The sequence below is a fragment of the Astatotilapia calliptera genome, chromosome 14, assembly GCF_900246225.1.
Source record: "Astatotilapia calliptera chromosome 14, fAstCal1.2, whole genome shotgun sequence".
NCBI lineage: Eukaryota > Metazoa > Chordata > Actinopteri > Cichliformes > Cichlidae > Astatotilapia > Astatotilapia calliptera.
In genome coordinates this window covers 4,206,590-4,226,193 of record NC_039315.1, presented here as the reverse complement: position 1 = coordinate 4,226,193, position 19,604 = coordinate 4,206,590, and the positions used below count along the sequence as shown (strand labels likewise).

Sequence of the window (19,604 nt, the reverse complement as noted above, 5' to 3'; positions counted from 1 at the left end):
TGGTAAACAGCCTGCACTTCCTCCTCAGCCGTCATTGAACAGGCAGTGAATGCCCACTCATTTGGATATGCGAGGAGCAGCGCCAGGAGCCTCTGGTGGCAATTTTTTAAGGATTTTATATATGATAGAAGCTTCTGAGTAATTTTCAGCTTTGCATGGTCTCACTAAGGTCAGTCAAAAGAGGAAGTGTAATCTCACAAAATTATATTTTCTTGATGGGCATCTTGACACTGGATTGAGTCTTGAATTTTGCAAATGTTTAATGGACTTTATCAAAAAACGGTAATCATAAAATAGTAAATGAGCCAATTATTGCATCAGCTTGTAAAAGTTTTCCATCTTGCAGATTATCTGCACAGAAGAAATCAAAAATATCTTTATTTAACTTATTTGAGCAGCCATGTATCCCACACGGTGAAATGAAAACGCCCTTTTCGAAGTTTCCTTCAGTTAATCTTCAGAAAACGGATCAAACTTTACTGCAGGCGTCTCAAACTCGCGGCCCACGTCACACCTATTTGCGGCCCATATATTGACGTGAAGAAATACAGTGGAATTTGGTCCTTGTTAAAGTGAGTTCTTTAAAAAGCAAAAAGTTTTTTAATATGAAGGCAACAAGAGCGGAGAGCACAAACATGCTGAGGGATTGGCTGTTAGTCCAGTGAGAGAGTCAAAAACTGATGTGCACACTTATGTCTGCGTTTTTATTTTGTTAAATACAAACACAATTATGCAATGTTTTCTTGTTTTCCTGGTACTACTTGAACACTAAAGTGGCCCACAGCTCATTTAAGGTTGAGACCCCTGCTTTATGGTATCAACATAAAACTGATGCATATTTAACAGCAACAGATGTGTTCAGACTGACACTTGGATTTGGCTGAAATGTGTTTTTCAGCCCTGAAATGTGCAAAATTTCAGGACAGCTTTCATAGTATGAAGCTAATAACTTTTCGTGGCTTCTTTGGAAACACTAATGTTTTTGCTGAACCCTTCCCAGGATCAAAGAAACAACCAATCATCACTGACCACTGTTTATTTATGTTTGCATGTACAGTATTTACAAAGAGCTCAAAGGCACTAATTGCATTTGTGCAAAAACTAACAGACATGTGCATGTACACTCCTACACTGTGCATGGCTCAGGAATGTTGCATTAGGTAAAAATATGACTAAAATACACAGATCATTCACTCAAAGACAGACTAATGAGGTTGTTGCAATATTATGCTACATCACATTTTCAGTTTGCAGTTGTCAGATTAGTTTAGTAGCTTAAAAAGTGATTGAAACATAAAATAGGGGCTAAGTGTATGTTACTGTATAACATTTGTTTGCAGGGTTACAACACATCTGTGTCCTTTATATCAGCTCTGTGGTTCCAGTCTTTTAAAAAAAAAAAAAAAACTCATGCAAACATTATTTTAGTAACCCTAAAAAAGGTCAGTGTGTTGACTCAGGATTAAATACAAAAAGTTCTACAGGTTTGATTGAAAGTAAAATGTTGGCGTTGCCCTGTTCACAAATTTAAAAGCTAATTTTGTGTTGAACTTCTCAGATGTGCTTCTGGTATCCCTTAAAAAGAAGTGCATTCGTGCGGTTCTTCTTCTTCCTTCTTTCTCAGCAGCAGGTTGACAGTCCGTCACAAACAGCTTCACCTGAAAATCGCCGTCCAGTAACGCTCACGCCTTCTTCTTGCTCTCCGTGGGAAGATGGCGAGGTGACGGTTTTGTTGAGAGCGCAGGGACGAGTTTGTCGAACAGCAGCACCGAGCTCATCATCCCTGAAAGAACCACGATGCAGAAGAAGAGGAAAAAAATTAAACTTTTAGGACAAAAGTTGTTTTCTGTATGTCAACCATGAAACTTCTGAATAAAACATTTAAGGTGTTACTGTGAAGCGATGCACACCGCTCAGATAAATGAAACAACTCCCAAACAACAGTCACCTCGAGGCGCTTTGTATCCAAAGCTGTCTTATTTTTTAACTACACAACAAATGTCAGTCAAAAACTGGAATATTTCATCGACCAAAATCTGATGTGTGCTCTCTCACGTTTTTGAGTTTTGCTGTTGCATCAAATTAAATGTGCCTGAATCCTGAAACGGCAATCATGGGATTTATTCCATTAAACAAACGATGTCATTCCTGAAGCACCGAGAGATATTTTTAGACGCTCGTCGCTCTGCCAGTGAAGGTAAATTACACACATCTTTGCTTCAAACAAATGAGTCATGAGATTTTAATATTTAAGCAGCTTATCAGATTTGTGTCAACACTTTGAACACAACTGGCTCGCTGGCTGCCAGAGACACAGGCACTAAAACGTAGCAGTGCTCATCGCTAATGCGGTTTCTTCTGTCTAACAGTTCAACTAAAACCTTTACTGGTGATCCACGTGGCAAAGAGGGGTCATTTATGACCACAGCTCTTTATTTCTGTGTACCGTCGTGTAAAAATATTTTCTATCTTGAATCTGTCCTGGAAATATAAAGACGAAACTGTCTTTAAGGCTGCACCACGTTTTGGACTCAACTTGAAAGAAAGGCAGATGTGAAGGGTAAAAGTGAGGTCAGAGGTCAAATGTATATGTATGTATATATGTATATGTAAATATATATGTAAACTCCACGGTGTGTGCATACAAAAATTGAAACAGAAACATTGTGGGGCAGTATACAAGGACAGTTATACAATATAATAAATAAATAAATAAATAAATAAATAAGGGAGGGGCTATGGTCATTTAGGGTGGGGATGGTAATTTCACTGAGACCAAAATATTGCACAGAACATGGAAAGACTGAGAAGGTCAGAAAGAAGGTCCAAAATAAAGTGATATTCAGGAACCCCATTTATCATTCCCTATACGCCGACACGATGAAAATACAATGACAGTAAGAAACATAGTTTTAAATAGCACTATTATTATCCCTTTGACATTCAGAGCAATCAACTGACCTTGAAGGAAAGGTCGGAGGTCAAATGTGATATGATATTTTAAACCTTTATATGGTATTTTCTATATGTTGACGATACACACCACACTTGTAAGAATCATAGTTTCTTAGTTAAAAGGCTTTTTGTCTGTTTTCAAATAGCATGTAAGGCAAATGTTACTGGACTGTTAACATGACTCCACGCTACACCCCCTCAAAGTTTTATCAGAATTCATTCAGGACTTTTTGAGCTGTCGTGTTTATAAACAAAATGAAAAGCCAGAAGAAATTTCACTTATCCTTATTAAAAGTCAAAGACCTGAATTTATAGCACTGAGGATTTTCCAGCCAGTTTGTGCAAAAATCCAAATAAAAACTATTTTCAAACTGATGTTACTGGCTTCAGTCGGCAGCAGGAAAAATACTTGTGATCTCTTTAAGTTGAGATTTTTCTAGCGTCTCTGTCAGGTGTGTTAGTCTCACCGAGCAGCGGGCCCAGCCAGTAGACCACGCAGTACTCGAGGAAGGAGTGTCCACTGCAGGGGAACTGTGTGGAGAAGGCCAGCGCTGGGTTAAAGACAGCTCCGGTCACGCTGCCACCTGGACACACATGCACAGTTTTATCAGTGAACTCACATTTGTTCATCATTTAAATCTGCTATACAGCACAAAGCAGCTGAATGCATTCCTGAATCTGCCTTAGAAAGTTAAAGTCTGTGAAGGTTCTCAGTCATCCAGGTCATATTTGCATCTGGACTCCAGACGCTTTTCTTCTCCATAAAGGTATAAAAAGAGAGCAGAAAATGATAATATTCCAGCGGATGTGTGACTTTAAAGGTTACTGGCTGAAAAAAGGTCATTGATCAAACTGATTCTTGCTTAGATTTTAATCAGATTCTCTGCAGGAAAATTTGAAAATATTTCCTCCTAAATTCTCAGTATTCACTCATCAGCATTCAGTCAAACGTTCATTTACGGGTGTAGTTAAAAATCTGCTAATAACTGACTTTACACGGGAGTTGGTTGGTCGGACACAGTGAGAGATGTAATCTGTTACTCTTCATGTGAGAAAGAAGGTGTCTCTGAGATGTACTAATAGTGTGTTAGTTCCAAATAATAAATTAGTGAATGTATTTCATGGCAGTTTGATTATTCTGGGACAAACAGTGCAGTCTTCCTCAAAGCATCACTGTGAATATAATCATATAATGTTAAAAATATAATAACAGTCTTTTTATTATTGGTCAATGAAATAAATAAATCCTCTTTATTATCAGAGTGAAAACAGACTTCCACAAACGAACGTCAACTGATGACTCCATAAATATTCACCTCTTTAAAGATGACTAACCTCATTCAACAGCCAAATGACTTATAAAATCCTAAAATCACATATTTCTGGAAGGTCCACTCACTGGTTATTCAGCATGCCAGGCTGCAGTTACACCATGCAGACAAAGGAGCACTCGGAGCAAGTTAAAGGAAAGTTTATTCAAAAGTAGAAGTCTGGGAATGGAGACAGAGGAGTTCACTTAAATCTGTCATTATGAAACGGAAGCAATCAAATCTGCCTAAATCTGACACTCAAAGGTAAACTGGATACCTGGCTGACCATCACGTTCACGACCAGGTGAGGACGGATCAAAGATCAGGAGTCGATTTTAAGCGTTGAGTTTGGCTTGATCATAATTGTTCCAGTCTGCTTGTTCTATATAAACACACAGTGAACATGTGTCCCTCTACACACACTCAGAGTAAAGGTTCACCGGTCACGCTGCCACCTGATTGGCTCCCATTCTTAACACTTTAGGACTGAGGCTTTTCCAAGCCCCAGTGTTTGTGATGAGAGACCGGTATGATGGCTCTCCCGCAGGGTAACGTGTCACTGCCTTTTGATGCCTGCACTACCCTGAGGTGGGACACGTTGCCACATAACTATAAGCTGCACACTTTTGTGTGTAATATGATGAAAACTACACAACCAATGCGGCTCCGACCCTCACACCGCTAATGCGTGTTTATGAGAGCAGGAGGTCTGAGCCACTGTTCAGCCACATTTAGGTGATTTTTATGTATTCGTGGCTGAAGTGTATGATTGGTGCCCGGTTCGTGTCTCCCCCAACAGACCCCGGCACCATGTAAATACTCTGATGTGCTCGTGATTTCCGATCACGTGATTAATTAGCGGTGGAGCCGGATTTGATTCCCTGCAGCAGTCATATAGAGTTATCATACCTGCATAAACCGCTGTGGTGATGACCGCAGCCACGGCGTGCACGCGGAATTTCTCCTGCACCGATTGCGTGTGCGTGATAACAGTCTGAACCGCAAAGGCGCACGCGAGCTCAACCGCAGCGGCCTCGTGCAGGGGCGCGTGGATGGGGCTGGTGCATCGGAACCCGAACAGCTTGTGTCGCGCGTGCAGTCTCGACAGCCCGACCCCCCACAGCCTCGGCACCGCAGCGCGTGCAGCGGCGGCCGCCGCGAACTGGCACGCGATCCTCCGCAGGGCGCGGGAGCCCGACAACTTGGCGTGGTAGGCGCGCTCGAGCGCACCGGAGGGGTTCCCGATCGCCCCGCTGAAGGTGAGCCCGTGGACCACCGACGCCAAATACGTGAAGGTGAGCGCGAGACCAGGCTCGATGCCGCCCACCTCGGACAGCAGCTTGAGCTCGTGGGTGCAGCAGCACAGCTGGAAGGTGGACACGAGCTCCACCACGTACTCGGAGAGCCCGGTGTCTGCTAGGGCCCGAGCCAGCAACCTGCGGGTCACGTCGCTCAGCACGACGATCCCCGCGAGCACCGCCAATGACACCGCCACGTCCGCAGACATGCTGCCGGCCGGTCCGTGCTCCCAGCCGGGGACAATCCCTGTGCGTGGCCGCTGCGTGCACTGAGCTGCGGGCCTCCTTTCTCCCACTAGAGCGCCCTGATGATGGGGTGCGGAAGTCTTTGCTGTGCCGGGGTGCTGTTTCTCTATACCGGAGGATGTGGAGTTCAAGCGGGAGCAAATGAGCTCCAGTCCCGGTGGCTCACATGGTGCGGAAGTGACTGAGCTCCGCAGTCCTCCTCCTGCTGGTTGTCTGCTCACAGTACGGACTAGTGATGTGTCGGTCGCGAACGAAATGTAAAAGGAAAAGGCTGAAAATTTAAATAGTTAAGAGTTGAAATGTGAATAGTTGGTTTTTGTATTATATGATTTATTTCTTACATTTTATGTGGAGTGAATAAATAAAAGTATATTTACGGTGGCCCCTACAGACAAAGCATGTGCAAACTCCAAAACACATAAAAACTCAGAAACACACAAAAACTCAAAACACATACAAAAGACAACAGAAGTGCTCCAGGATGCTGGGCGCAGTGTTGAGCTTTTGTTATCTTGTGGCTACACAAGCCAGCAAGTACCAACGACCGGATTTGGTGTGTGGTAGTAACAGGTAAATGAACTTTTTTTTAAATTATTTGAACATATATGAGTGCTTGTGTATAAATACACAGAAAATACACAAATGCTTTCAATTGTGTAATTTAAGTGATCTAGTAGCTCTGTTTTGGAAGTTCAGTTAATGCTAGAAATGTGTTTTGGAGTTTGTACTAAGTGTTTTGTCTCTAGGGGCCACCGCATATTTATATATAAACATATATAAATAAAACCATTTTTTGACATTAGTAATTCCTTTTGTGCATAATGTTATATTATTGTTAACAATAAATTAAAGCAACAAAACAACCTGAAGAGCCGGCTCTTTTTAGTGAGCTGAGCCGAAAGACCCGGTTCTCTAAAAAGAGCCGGGAATCCCATCACTAGTACGGACTCAGATCAGTATAACGATGTAGGGAAAGGAGGCCTGATTCACTGCGTTTCTTCTCCTTCTTCCATGTTTTTTCTCCCACTCGCGGCCCTGTGACATCACACACAAACATTTTAAAATTTACTCAAACAGAAGCAATAATCATATTTACAGTACAAAAGAGTTACTATCAAATTATATTTAATGTCAATAATACTTTTATATTGTGCAGAATCATGAAGTATGATCATGAGTACTGGTTCATTAAAGTATTCTTCACTATTTTGTTGCAGTAGATTATTTCAATTAACCTACTTCATATTCTGCAGTGAAATCTAAATTAGTGAAGAAATAAAGCAGACACCATAAACCATCCCTTAAATTATTTAAATCAATAAGGTGTTGGCCGGCATTCTGTTTTTGGCTGCATATTAAGGTCAAAATGCTGATGAGGTCTGATCCAGTTTACTGATATACTCTGTTCTACATCCTGCACTGTAATATGAGGATTGTGTGTTTATTAAAATTAAAAATCATCATGGAGTCATTGACAAAAGAACATCAACATTCAGCCTGTTGTTTAGATATTTTTATTTCAGAAATGATTCCTAACAAAAATGGAGAATATAAAAACACAATCAAAGCAGTAAAGTCCATATTATGAAGTGTTTGCTGTATCAGACAATCATGTTTCCAGTCTGCTGCATCACAACAATTGAAATGCAAATATAAATGATTCACAACAATGAAAACAATATAGTGCAGATACACATGGTGCTGTAATGAATCTGCTCTTAAACACAATAACAAAATACATTTTCCAAGAGAGATGATAATGATTCACATCAGAGTGAAGAACGAATACATTTACAACTGGTTTCTAACATTTCTTATAGATCGAACTGATCACTGATAGAAACAGAAGAATATTCAAAATGATACTCTGAGAGATACATGAATGAGATATGGATAAAATTAAATCACATAAAACAAAAAAGCACATAATCATTATAACTGGGGCCACCGTGGCTCAGGGGGTTGGGAAGCGTATCTTGTCTGGGCAAGACACTTTACCCTACCGCCTACTGCTGTTAGCCAGAGGGGGCCGATGGCGCATTCCACCAGTGTGTGAATGCGAGAGTGAATGAATTGTGGCATTGTAAAGCGCTATATAAATCCAATCCATTATGAAATAAAATATGAGCAGAAATATAGAAGAATTAAGTGTGTGTCTGAGCTGAAAGCTGCTCTCCTCTCCTGGTTTTCTGTATCACACAGACCACAACAACACAAAGCATCACCTGCAGACCGCTGAGCAGTATCCACCTGACTCTGTAGAAGGTCGATTAAACCCCAAAGGGCTCTCTGTGGATCAGAACAAATGCTTCTGCTGACACACACTCATTCTCTGACTTATAACCTGCACACACATACTCTCCTGCATCTTCCAGTGAGACATTAGAGATTATCAGGCTGTCACGGGAACAAGTGATTCTTTTGTCACTGCAGAACTTATCATCGTACACAATTTTGCCTTCTGTTTGGATCGACTTCATGAACATAAAGTCCGAAGTACTAGTTTTCCAATCATCAGAGCATCTCATAGTGACTTCATCTCCCTCTGAGAAAACCTTTACTGCAGGTGGACCAAATTTAGGGCACACGAAAAGCCAGTACTGATGTATTACTTTTTCACCTTCACAGTAGTAGATACCTGAATCATTTAACGTTAATGATGGAAGTACCAGCGAGAAGTTTCGACCAATTTCTTGATCAGCATCGTAGGAAATTTCCTTCATCCAAACTGGGGGCTGGTCATGAATGGGGTCCATGAAGGGACACTCCAGCACAGCTGTGTCTCCCTCTGAAGCATAACGTAGCTTTGTTTGTTTGGTCAAACGTACAGAGTAAGTGCTCACACACTGCTGTTGGTTCATCACCAGGCAGATGTAAGACGTTGGTCGTGTGTTGACATGAAGAAGTGATGCGTTTGTCACCTGCAGGAAACTTTCTTGGACTTTATTCACCTTCAAAATTGTTCTGTCTTCGAAACTACTCAGCCCGGCTTGTTGCCACTCCCCGTAATGTCTGATCCAACGCACCGTCAGATTCTCACCTGCTCCTTTACATCGCACGTCTTCAGTGGCATCAGGACTTATGATAGATTCTTCCCACCTTACTGTCTTGCACACAGTCAGGCTGATGTTTCTCTCATATGTCACGCTGCCCTGAGTCCAGCACACATCTTGGTACAGTCCAGAGTCTGAGTGGGCCAGGTTGTTGAGAGTAAATGAAGGAGAACCATGAAATGTCTCAGGAAATGAGAGTCGTCCTGTCAGGTCTTCATGTACTGTGAATTTTCTGTTCCGGGGGTCAGAGATGTTCCACAGGACCAGAGTATCTTCACCAACACGTCTGGAGGTGATGCAGGAGCTGTTTTGATCTGGGAGCTTGAACTGTAAAGAGCCTCCTTCTTTTCTTATGGCGATAAATTCTTCTGCATGAATGTTGCTGATGAGAGTGAACAGCAGGGAGAAGCAGAGCTGTGCGACTGCAGCCATCCTGCTCAGAGGTCTCCTGGTGAGTGTCGTACAAGCACTGACACTGCTCGCTTCATGAGCTTCCTGTTTGTGGTTGGAGGAGGAACGCCACTTCTTTATCACATCATCAAGGAACACTTTGAAGCATTTGGCTCGATATCACGCCGTATATCTGCTTTCACTCTTCACAAGCCAAAGTGTGGACACGTTTTTTTATACTTCGTTGCATGGGTCCAGGGGTATCAAACATGTGGTCTGGAGCACAGAAGCGGCCAGTCACAGTGTCCAATCTGAACCATTACAAGTGAGATAATGTCAGCTTTACCACACAGCCATGAATATTTATGAAAATGTAAAAGTCCTTTCTAAACTATTTAAAACTTTTTGAATTGTTTTTTTCACAAAAAAGACAGAAAGATGGCGGGGCGCTAGGTCGCTGCGGAACTATGGCATTACACATGTGACAATTATATTATCTTGGCAGCATTTAGAAGAAATACATAGTTAATATGTTTTAGGCTGTCCCGAATTCTTTGATGTTGGGCTGAGAACAAACAACCAATACTCAGAGCAGGTCCAGTCAATCAACAATTATTTATTATCATACATGTATGGGAGAAGTACAAAATACCAGTCTCTGTGTCGCTCTCAAAGAAAAACACATGAAATCTACTGTTTTATTTTTCGGGGTGCACGCCCCTTCATGAGTAAGCAGATAACATAACATGCGTCAGTTACAGTTCGTGGCGGCTAGATAGAATTCCTTTTTTGGCACTCTTCTATAACACTTAGGATCTCAACTGCCTTTCACTCCAGGTGTTTCCTGTTGTTCTCACTATGAGGCCCAGGATCAGATGTGGCACATACTGAATACATCCTGTTCCTGTATCTGTAGGGATTTATACCAAATCTACACAAGTGGAAAAAATTAAGGTCATTTGTTGCAGAGAAAGGATTGATGGACAATGTGGAGGATATGTGGGAGGAAACTGACGTCAAACCACTGAAGTAAACATGTTTTCAGAGATAATGAAGAACTGCATGTGGGAAAGTGTACGAAACAGATAAAAGCCACGTGTGTGTGTGTGTGTGTGTGAGAGGGTCATTTTCTAAAGTATCAGATTATAAAGTCAAAGAGAAAACAACTTTACCATAAAAAACAGGCTGCGGAGCATCCACACTTCTTAAATCAGTAGTATATAACTGTCACATGTAAATGTGTAACAGCAGCAGTTATAACAGTCGTGATTGTGTTTTTGAATGCATGTCCAAGGTGTAGTTTATACCCTTGAGTAAGTATCTTGTTTGCATTTTATAGATATGATATTAATGTCATAGACGATGTTATAGAAGCACTCGCTTCTCTCTCTTTCTCGGCAGCTGTCGGAGGGGCTTTTTCAACCCAGGTACGTGATCCATGGTCCAATCAGCAGCCCACTGCACTTCAGTAGAGGAACAACCTGCAGAAATTCTTAAAACACAGGACAAAACACAAGCAGCTAACACAGACTTCTTATGGCAACTGTTGGGAGAAAGAAGTGATGAAATAGATGTCGGCTTTCTCACCCAACCATGGACATGCCGTTGGAAAGCTGACAGCTCACAGATTCTGATGACGGGTCTACACTTTGTGTTTACGTCTTTTTTTGCGCTAGATTCTGAAGCTGCAGGTCTTATCACTCTCCAACCAAAATTAACTGAACCAGCAGCAAAAGAAGATCCCAACTACATTTCACAATTCGCGTCACATAAACACCGTCATGAATTCCCTACGTTAAGAAGTGGCTCGGCCTTCCAAAATGCCTCCGCAGCGCTAGACTCTACAGCGACGGGATACTGTCATTGCCCATTGCTAGTCTGGTAGAGGAGTTTAAATGTGCAAAAGTGAGGCTTGAGATGTCACTCATGGACTCCCGGGACCCCATAGTGAGAGGCACTGCTCCCACCTTGGAAAGGGGAGGAAGTGGACTCCAGCCACATCTGTGCTACAGGCCAAATCTGCTCTTCGCCATCATGACGTGGTGGGTCACATCCAACAGGGCAGAGGAGGATTTGGTCTTGGAACAGTAACACCTCTGTGGCAACAGGCATCCGTAACCAAACGTCGGAAAATGGTGATGGTGGAGGTGCGTCAACAGGAGGAAACAGCCAGACATGCCAGAGCCGTAGCGCTGGCCAAGCAGGGTCACTGGATGAATTGGGAGAGTGTTGAAAAGAGGAACTCTCATGGAGTGAAATCTGAGGAATGGAGTCTAATAGACTAAGTTTCATCATCTGAGCGACATACGATGTGCTACCTTCCCCAATAAATCTGCAGCTGTGGTTTGGAAAGGACCCATCCTGCCCCCTGTGTACAGTCCCAGCAATACTCAAGCACATCTTGGTTGGTTGTAGGACTAGCCTTACTCAGGGCAGAGACACATGGAGACACAACCAGGTCCTCAGGTGTCTAGCCAAGAAAGTTGAGTGCAAGAGAAAATCCATCAACACTCAACCTTTCACAAACCAAGAGGATCGTCGGCCTTCATCAACATTTGTCCGGGAGGGAGACAAGCCGAGGACAAGCCCCTCAACCCCGGACCTGGGCCCGCTGAAGGTTGCCAGGGATTGGTAGATGCAAGTGGACTTGGATCAGAGGCTAATGTTTCCCTCAAACATCGTAACAACTACTCTGAGACCAGACCTCATCCTTTGGTCCAACTCCCGAAAACTTGCGTACGTCATTGAGCTGACGGTACCATGGGAGGAAGCAATTGAGCGTAAGAAGCTGCGGTATGCCAACTTGGCAGCTGAGGCAGAGAACAGAGGCTGGAAGATCAAGGTGCGCCCAGTGGAAGTGGGGTGCAGGGGCTTTGTTGCCAGTACAACAGCAAAACTGCTTAGAGAGATTGGGATCAGAGGACAGCGCAATGGCAGGCTATAAGAGAATTAGCTAACACTGCTGAAAGGACCAGTCACTGGCTATGGTTAAAAAGGGCTGACATCACTTTGGCAGCTAAGGCAGTCAGCTAACCGCGGCACACATGCCCAGGATGGATCATCCCGTGGAGGGCATGCCTAAGTAGAGGGCTCTTCTTCTCTTTCCTGGGAGGCAGTGGGGAGGTAGAGCGTACAGCCTGATCTGGCGGAGAGGTATGGGAAGCCAGATTGGGCGCCCCCCTTCCGGCTCTCCTCTCTGCTCTCTCCTATCTTGTCTCTTTTGTTTTACTTCTCTCCATCACCTTTTCTATCCCTTTAAAGAAGTGAGCCTCCATAAATGTTAAAGAGGTAAGTATTACTTGTCAGTAGCAAGGAATTGATAGAAGAAAATAAATTGTAGAAAACTAAACAGAAGAAAGAAGAGAAAAAACAATTTAACATAAACCAGTGACACACTCCAGGGCCTGATCAACCCTGGCAGAGCCTCCTTGGATGAGGGTGTCTAGTGATAAAGGCCGAAACACCTGATGATTCCAAGGTCCACTACTGACGATGTGTCCCAAAATTGAATATGATAATCTAGATCAGATCTCTAATCCCTACACATAACCAAGGAAGGTTAAAAAATGGCAGATTAGCCTGGGTAAAAGACCAAAAAACCCTGTTAAGTTCAGGCATACAACGATGTGTCCTGCTGGTAAAGTTTATGGGCTGCCTTTCCTCATAACAGCCATCCCTCAAGACTTTCTCTATTCGAAGCAGTGCATTATCAGGGATTGTAACATCTAGTCCTTTTACTGAACCACCACAATAAAATCCCACTTCCTGCTGAGCTCTCTCTCTCTCAGTGTACTTCAAGAACAGTTTCCCATCTAAACATCTCTCTTTTCTGCATTATTCGCTTGCTTATTCCACACCAGTCTACCTTTGTGTACAGCACTGTTGGCCGCTGTTTTTTTTTATTTTTATTTAACTGTCTTCTTCTACTGCAGAATAGTTTTTAGGTTATCTGCTTTAAAAAGCCAGGCCAGGAAAATCTCCTTCATCTTTGTCTGTGTTTTATGTTCAGTTACTTTGACGCAAAGGCATCTGCTGTGATGCTTACACCTCTGATGAAGTGTCACAAGTGTCAGCTTTCTTTTTATAGATGTAAAAATATGGATATGTACTGATAAATGATCAGAATTATAATAATTTCTGACTGTCTGAGGCACAATTTCCCCAATCCAAATCAAATCGTGGATCGAATCGAATCAGGACCTTGTGAATTAGAATCGAATCGATTCTAGAAATCAGTGACGATACCCAGCCCTGGCGGAGCATTCACAGGCTTTGTGTATTAGTTGCTGTTTCCTAAAAACAATCAAGTGTTTGAATGAAATCCCTTTTCTCATTAAATGTCAAAGACCTAAATTTATAGTACTGAGGATTTTCCAGCCAGTTTGTGCAAAAATAACATTAAAAACTATAGTGGAACCCCCGACTTAGGAAATTAATTCATTCCCGAGGGTCTTTCGTAAGTCGAAAATTTTCGTAAGTCAAAGCACCCATCGCGTGTTTTGACTGAGGCGATGCTGAACGATCTGTTCATCCCAGTGTGGAGTCCATGCAACTCTGGCCCACAATAAATGAAAAACATAAAAATGACAAACAGTTTCCCTCAACAGCCACTTCAAAATCATACGTAATAGTGGGGTAAAACTGAAAGTATGAAGCAAAGTATAGTAAAAATAAACTACTGATAATTACTCAAAATATTTAAATCTTCACTAAGATGGGTCAATTACAAAACACATATTCATAAAAAAGTAACTTTTCCCAGGATAGCTGAAAACACTATTTAACGTGCCGCCTTAGGTGACGAACTCATTATAAACATAACACAAAATCTCTAACATTTACACGTACCTAAAAGACAAAATGCAGCAGCAGGCCTCTCTGCTGTGGAGGGTGAGGAGTGACAAAATGAATTAATTAAATACACCATTAAATAATTAATTAAATGCCCATTCGTTTCATTTACAACATTTACTAAATTATTTATTTCAATTTTTAATTAATTATTGACACGTTTGATTAATTATTTAATGATGAATTTGTCATACATCTGTGTTCATGAATTCATTTTATCTGTCAGCCTTATCCATCAAGCTCAGGGGGCGGGGTTAATGCTGCCACTGCAGCTTGTCTAACATCTGATTGGTTACCCTGCAAAGTAAGTGAAGACAGGGCCTAAATAATCAATTGCTATGAACTGGTGTGTGGACTTGGGGCAGCCAGGTATCCCAGAATGCATTTCAAAACACAATGTTTTCTACAGTCATTGGAGCAATCGTGCTGGCGCCCTAAAATGTAAGTAAAGTTTTAAAATACCGCGTTTTTCTGTCACCAACTACATTTTTAATAATTTTTTAGCCACAAATGTAGTAATGTAATCTTCACGTTTGTTCAGGTTGTGAAAATTCAGCACAGGCGATGTTTTCGGTGATGTCGCTAGCTCTGCTAACAGTCAGCTGACAGAGTGTACTGAGCTCACAGCCCCGGTGTTCTAGCTTAGCTGATTTTGACAATAACTGGGAAGATTAACATAAAGTGACTGACCTGGGTTAAAGATGACAAACAGGATTTAAAAGGCAGTTAGAAAACTACAGAGCACTTTATCAGTGGCTGATTATCCAATCACTGGCACACAGCTTTAAAACCACTGAGTTTTAGCTCTCAGTGGTTAAACATTGGACTCAATTCACTCAGGTTCTGTCTGTCAGGTTGTGCTTACTTCGCTGTTTTATTTACAGCTGAGCAAATCGGTTTGGCACAGATTAAAGTTAAGTTTCATGACTGCGTAGTTTTACTGAAGTTTATTGTCTCACTGGCACACATGTTAGACTGAAACATTCGGTTTTCTTTATCTGGTGTTCGTATGTGTTACGTTTTTTTCTTTTTAATCGTGAATTTTGAATTAAAACTAACATTAAAAATCTTTTTTATATGAGGATGTCAATGGAAAATTGTACTTAGTAGTCAGTATAAGCTTTTAATGATATAAGTTTACATGTGATAGAACACTGCATGATGACCTTTGTATGACTTAGACTGTTGTCCACTATAAGATTTGTTTCTGTTTTATAAATTCTTTCCCACAGCGATAATAGCTGAACAAGCAGTTTATCTCCTACCAGGAAGAGGAGAGCTGGACACTTTTATCAGCGCTCCCTCACAAGAAGAGGGGCCGCGTCCTTCAGAATCACACACACACACAAAATACACCTAACATACGCACATACATACGCACCAACATTCCTCTGTCTATTCACTATTGTATTACTTTTGTATATAAATAAAAACCCGGGCAGTGGCAGAGCGCACATCGCAGGGCCCCCACTCTGGTGTGAGCGTTCTGTGATCGCCCTTGCAAGTAAAAACTGCAGCGTGTGTGTCTCCACTCTCTGACTCTCAGCTGAAGAAGTGTCTCTTAGAATAAATCTCTTGACAGAGGAGGAACGAGAAAGCACATTTTCCACCGAGAGGAGCAGCATCTGAACCAGCATGCTGATCATGAAGACTCCAGTCTGTCCAGAAATATCCACTGTTTAATATTTATTCAACTGTAGAATTTTCTGAGTTTACTAAAATAAAAATAAAATCAGAGTAACATCTGATTTGTGTGGGGTGTTTTCTTTTTCTCTCTCTTTTTTTAAAATGATGTTCATGTTCCTTTTAACTCTCAAAGGCTTCTTAGAAACTATGAAAGACAAAACACATCGTGCAGACTTCTGGATGTTAGAAGAAAACTAATACTGATGGGTTTCACAGTGTCGAACAAGTCTGATGAAGTTAAACCTAAGAGTTGCTACATGACAGAAACACCAATATTATCTCTTTTAATAAAGTTTACACGTGTATACACAGGTCACGCTGATTATTGAACAGAAAGCACAAAGATCAGGTGTTAATCTGATTTATTTGCTCTCTCCTCCTTTTTAATATTCATTATAATTCAGAAATGGCGACTGAAACAAGTAGATATAACCCTAGGAAATGAAGCCGGTGTACCGTCAGCTGGGGTCATGAGAGCTGGGCTGGGCAGACATCCAGGAAATCCACAAAATCAGCACTTCTGCAAAGAGGCTCTATCTTAAAAAACGCTACATCCTCGGCTAAAAAAATATTAAAAGTATATTTGGTGACACACAAACAGAGTACTTCAAAGCACAGTTCAGTTAGGGGGCAGGGATAGCTCAGTAGGTAAAGTGGTCACCCCATGATCGGAAGGTCGGCGGTTCGAATCCACTTAACGATTACCCTGAGGTACCCCTGAGCAAGGTACCGTCCCTACACACTGCTCCCCGGGCGCCTGCTTAGTGGGCTGCCCACTGCTTCACTGAGTGAATGGGTCAAATGCAGAGAAAAACAAGTAAGTTCCCCATGGGGATCAATAAAGTATCCATTATTATTATTTTCTACATGTTCATAATTGTTGCTGAGAAACGCCCTGTTAAATTTGTATTATTTATTGTCATTTATGCTTAGAAATATTTAACCATATATGCTTAGAGGTGTATAATCGATTGTGTAGTGATAGGATGTGTGATCCTTAATAGTCTGCAAAGGCTTTGTGTGCATTCCAGAGTGCTCTGGCTTTCACACCCACACTCTGGGAGCATGGGAGAGGTCGTACCTTCTCTTATTGTTTTATGGTCGGATAAACGTGTCTATATCTGTTTTAGGCTAAGTGCCTTTTGTTTAGATGAACTGTTGGACTTCCAAACCAGCAGGGTTAGGGAAGTCGTTTATGGGGTCACACTCTGACAACACACACACACACACACACACACACACACACACACACACACACACACACAGGCAAGGTACTCTTTGTGTGTATGTAGACGTCATATGTTAATGAACCTATGTATATTCATGTAACCTCAATAAAAGAGCAGTGTTACGGGGGAGTGGACGAGAGCGACTGGGGTCAAGCGAAGGAACGGCGCTTGTCGTGGTTCTCTCCCTCATGCATGAGTAACGTGAAGAACTTTGCCTACTTGGTGTTTAATGCTTTTTTCTGTGTAGTTGAATTGTCCTTAACGTTCCAGTGAATAGGTTTATGCTACAAACTTATCACACCCGCTGAAGGAATGGCCACCAGCCTGAAGCAATGGTTTTGACTCAAACAGCGTTAACCCCGCCCTCTGAGTTTGATGGGTGAAGCTGATGGATAAAAATAAATCAAGAACACAGCTGCAGGGTGAGGAGTGCCAAAATGAACAAAAAAAAAAAACATAATTAAATAATGAATTAAATGTTTTGTATAATTAATTAAAAATTGAGCTTGTGGGGATAGGTTAATTGGATAATCCAAATTGCCACTAGGTGTGAATGTGAGTGTGAATGGTTGTCTGTCCCTGTGTGTTGGCCCTGCGACAGACTGGCGACCTGTCCAGGGTGTACCCCGCCTCTCGCCCTATGACAGCTGGGATAGGCTCCAGCCTATCCCAGCTGCCCCCCCCCCCCCCCCCCCCCCCCCCGCGACCCTGCCCCCCGCGACCCTGAAAAGGATAAGCGGAAGCGAATGGATGGATGGAATTAAAAATTGAATACATAAATGAAATTAATGGGTATCTATTAATTATTGCCACATTTAATTAATTATTAATGGTGTATTAATTAATTAATTTTGTCACTCCTGACCCTCCATACTCTTGATCCCTGCATCCCTTCATCAGCACATTGCGGGCATTTAGCCCTAAGAAGTAATACTTAGTAAAGCAAAATACACCAAACTTATAATTTAGTAAAGGGGGAGGATTACTGGCTGTGCGCCCCAGGGTGGCTGTGGCTACAATGCCATCACCAGTGTGTGAATGGGTGGATGACTGGATATGTAAAGCGCTTTGGGGTCCTTAGGGACTAGTAAAGCGCTATATAAATACAGGCCATTAATTTGCACCATGAAGCCCTGCTCTCACAAACTTGCATAGATGTAACATTGTCTGTGAAGTTAGATTTAAGAAAGAAGTCCTTGACGTTTTTACAACAGAACGTGACGTCATCAGGTTGGTGGGTTGGCTGCAGCTCATAGACTTACATTATATTAGAAAACCAGTGAACCTCAGTGGAAAACAAGATTAAAACTAACAAGTCTAAGGGGGGTCACTTTGGTGCTCCCCCTGGTTACAGCAAAGAGTTTCATGTTAAGAAACCAAAGATGTACTGTCCACTTTCACTCTGTGTCTCCTAAACGTCTGGATGGGAGATTTGCACAGGAGGTGGAGTTTTCCATCTACCCAGCTCCCCAAGTGTCCACCGCTGTGGTTGAGCCATACAACTCCATCCTGACCACCCACTCCACCCTAGAGCACTCTGACTGTGCCTTCATGGTAGATAACGAGATGACATCTGCCGTAGGAACCTCGATATCGCGCGTCCTACCTACACCAACCTGAACAGGTTGATCAGCCAGATTGTGTCCTCCATCACTGCTTTGCTTTGATGGCGCCCTCAATGTTGATCTGACAGAGTTCCAGACCAACTTGGTGCCCTACCCTCGTATCCATTTCCCCCTGGCCACCTACGCCCCCGTCATTTCTGCAGAGAAAACTTATCACGAGCAGTTAACTGTATCAGAAATCACAAACTCTTGCTTCGAGCCAGCCAATCAGATGGTGAAATGTGACCCTCGCCACGGCAAGTACATAGCCTGCTGCCTTTTGTACCGTGGCGAAGTGGTGCCCAAAGATGTCAACGCTGCCATTGCTACCATCAAAACCAAGCGCAACATCCAGTTCGTGGACTGGTGCCCCACCGGTTTCAAGGTTGGCATCAACTACCAGCCACCCACTGTGGTTCCTGGTGGAGACCTGGCCAAGGTCCAGAGGGCTGTGTGTATGCTGAGCAACACCACCGCTATTGCTGAGGCCTGGGCATGACTTGACCACAAGTTTGACTTGATGTACGCCAAGCGTGCATTTGTTCACTGGTATGTGGGTGAGGGAATGGAGGAGGGTGAGTTTTCTGAGGCTAGAGAGGACATGGCAGCTCTAGAGAAGGATTATGAAGAGGTTGGAGTTGACTCTGTTGATGGGGAGGGAGATGAGGAAGGTGAGGAGTAGGTTCATTGCAATAAAATCATCAAAGTTATGCAAGTTCGCTCAGAAGCACTGTTACGTTCTACCAAATCTTGTTACACATTCCTGTGTATATTTTTCAACTTTAAATAAATGTGTTTGAAAATGTGTTTTAATGCTATGTGAGAGTGTAACATGGAGACATGACCACTTTGTTTTGTAGTTCTGTTCTTTCAATATCAGCACTTTCTTTTATTAAGGTGCTGCTTAATAAAGAGTACATGAGCTGTTTAATCACTGGTATGCTTAATTTTCACCCCCCAAAATCTAGAAAAGAAAGTTAAC

General features: G+C 42.3%; 1 protein-coding gene and 1 pseudogene across 2 annotated transcripts; one reads left to right on the top strand and one right to left on the bottom strand.

Moving 5' to 3' along the window:
- Nucleotides 1–1,018: 1,018 nt before the first annotated feature.
- On the bottom strand, nt 1,019–6,077 carry aqp11 (aquaporin 11). Of its 2 annotated transcripts, none has more exons than XM_026193555.1 (3): nt 5,175–6,077; nt 3,423–3,539; nt 1,019–1,783 (listed from the first exon to the last, which is right to left on the bottom strand). In XM_026193555.1, exons 1-3 carry the CDS (start codon nt 5,770–5,772, stop codon nt 1,683–1,685), a joined length of 816 nt encoding a protein of 271 aa, XP_026049340.1. In that variant the 5' UTR covers nt 5,773–6,077; the 3' UTR covers nt 1,019–1,682. The 2 variants fall into 2 exon arrangements, 1 of the variants encoding a protein (XP_026049340.1); XR_003274523.1 differs by lacking the exon at nt 1,019–1,783 and adding an exon at nt 4,355–4,445 and having other exon boundaries at nt 3,480–3,539; nt 4,543–5,834.
- Nucleotides 6,078–11,887: 5,810 nt separating this feature from the next.
- LOC113036518 (tubulin alpha chain-like) lies at nt 11,888–19,332 on the top strand (annotated as a pseudogene).
- The last annotated feature ends 272 nt before the right edge of the window (nt 19,333–19,604 follow it).

Bases quoted from the DNA above. Each gene is read 5' to 3' on its own strand.
- aqp11 (XM_026193555.1), bottom strand. From the start codon at position 5,772: ATGTCTGCGGACGTGGCGGTGTCATTGGCGGTGCTCGCGGGGATCGTC. The intron at 3,540-5,174 runs GTATGATAACTC...ATGTGTGTCCAG, and splicing joins CACCACAGCGGTTTATGCAG to GTGGCAGCGTGACCGGAGCT. The intron at 1,784-3,422 runs GTGAGACTAACA...TGGTTCTTTCAG, and splicing joins CTGGCTGGGCCCGCTGCTCG to GGATGATGAGCTCGGTGCTG.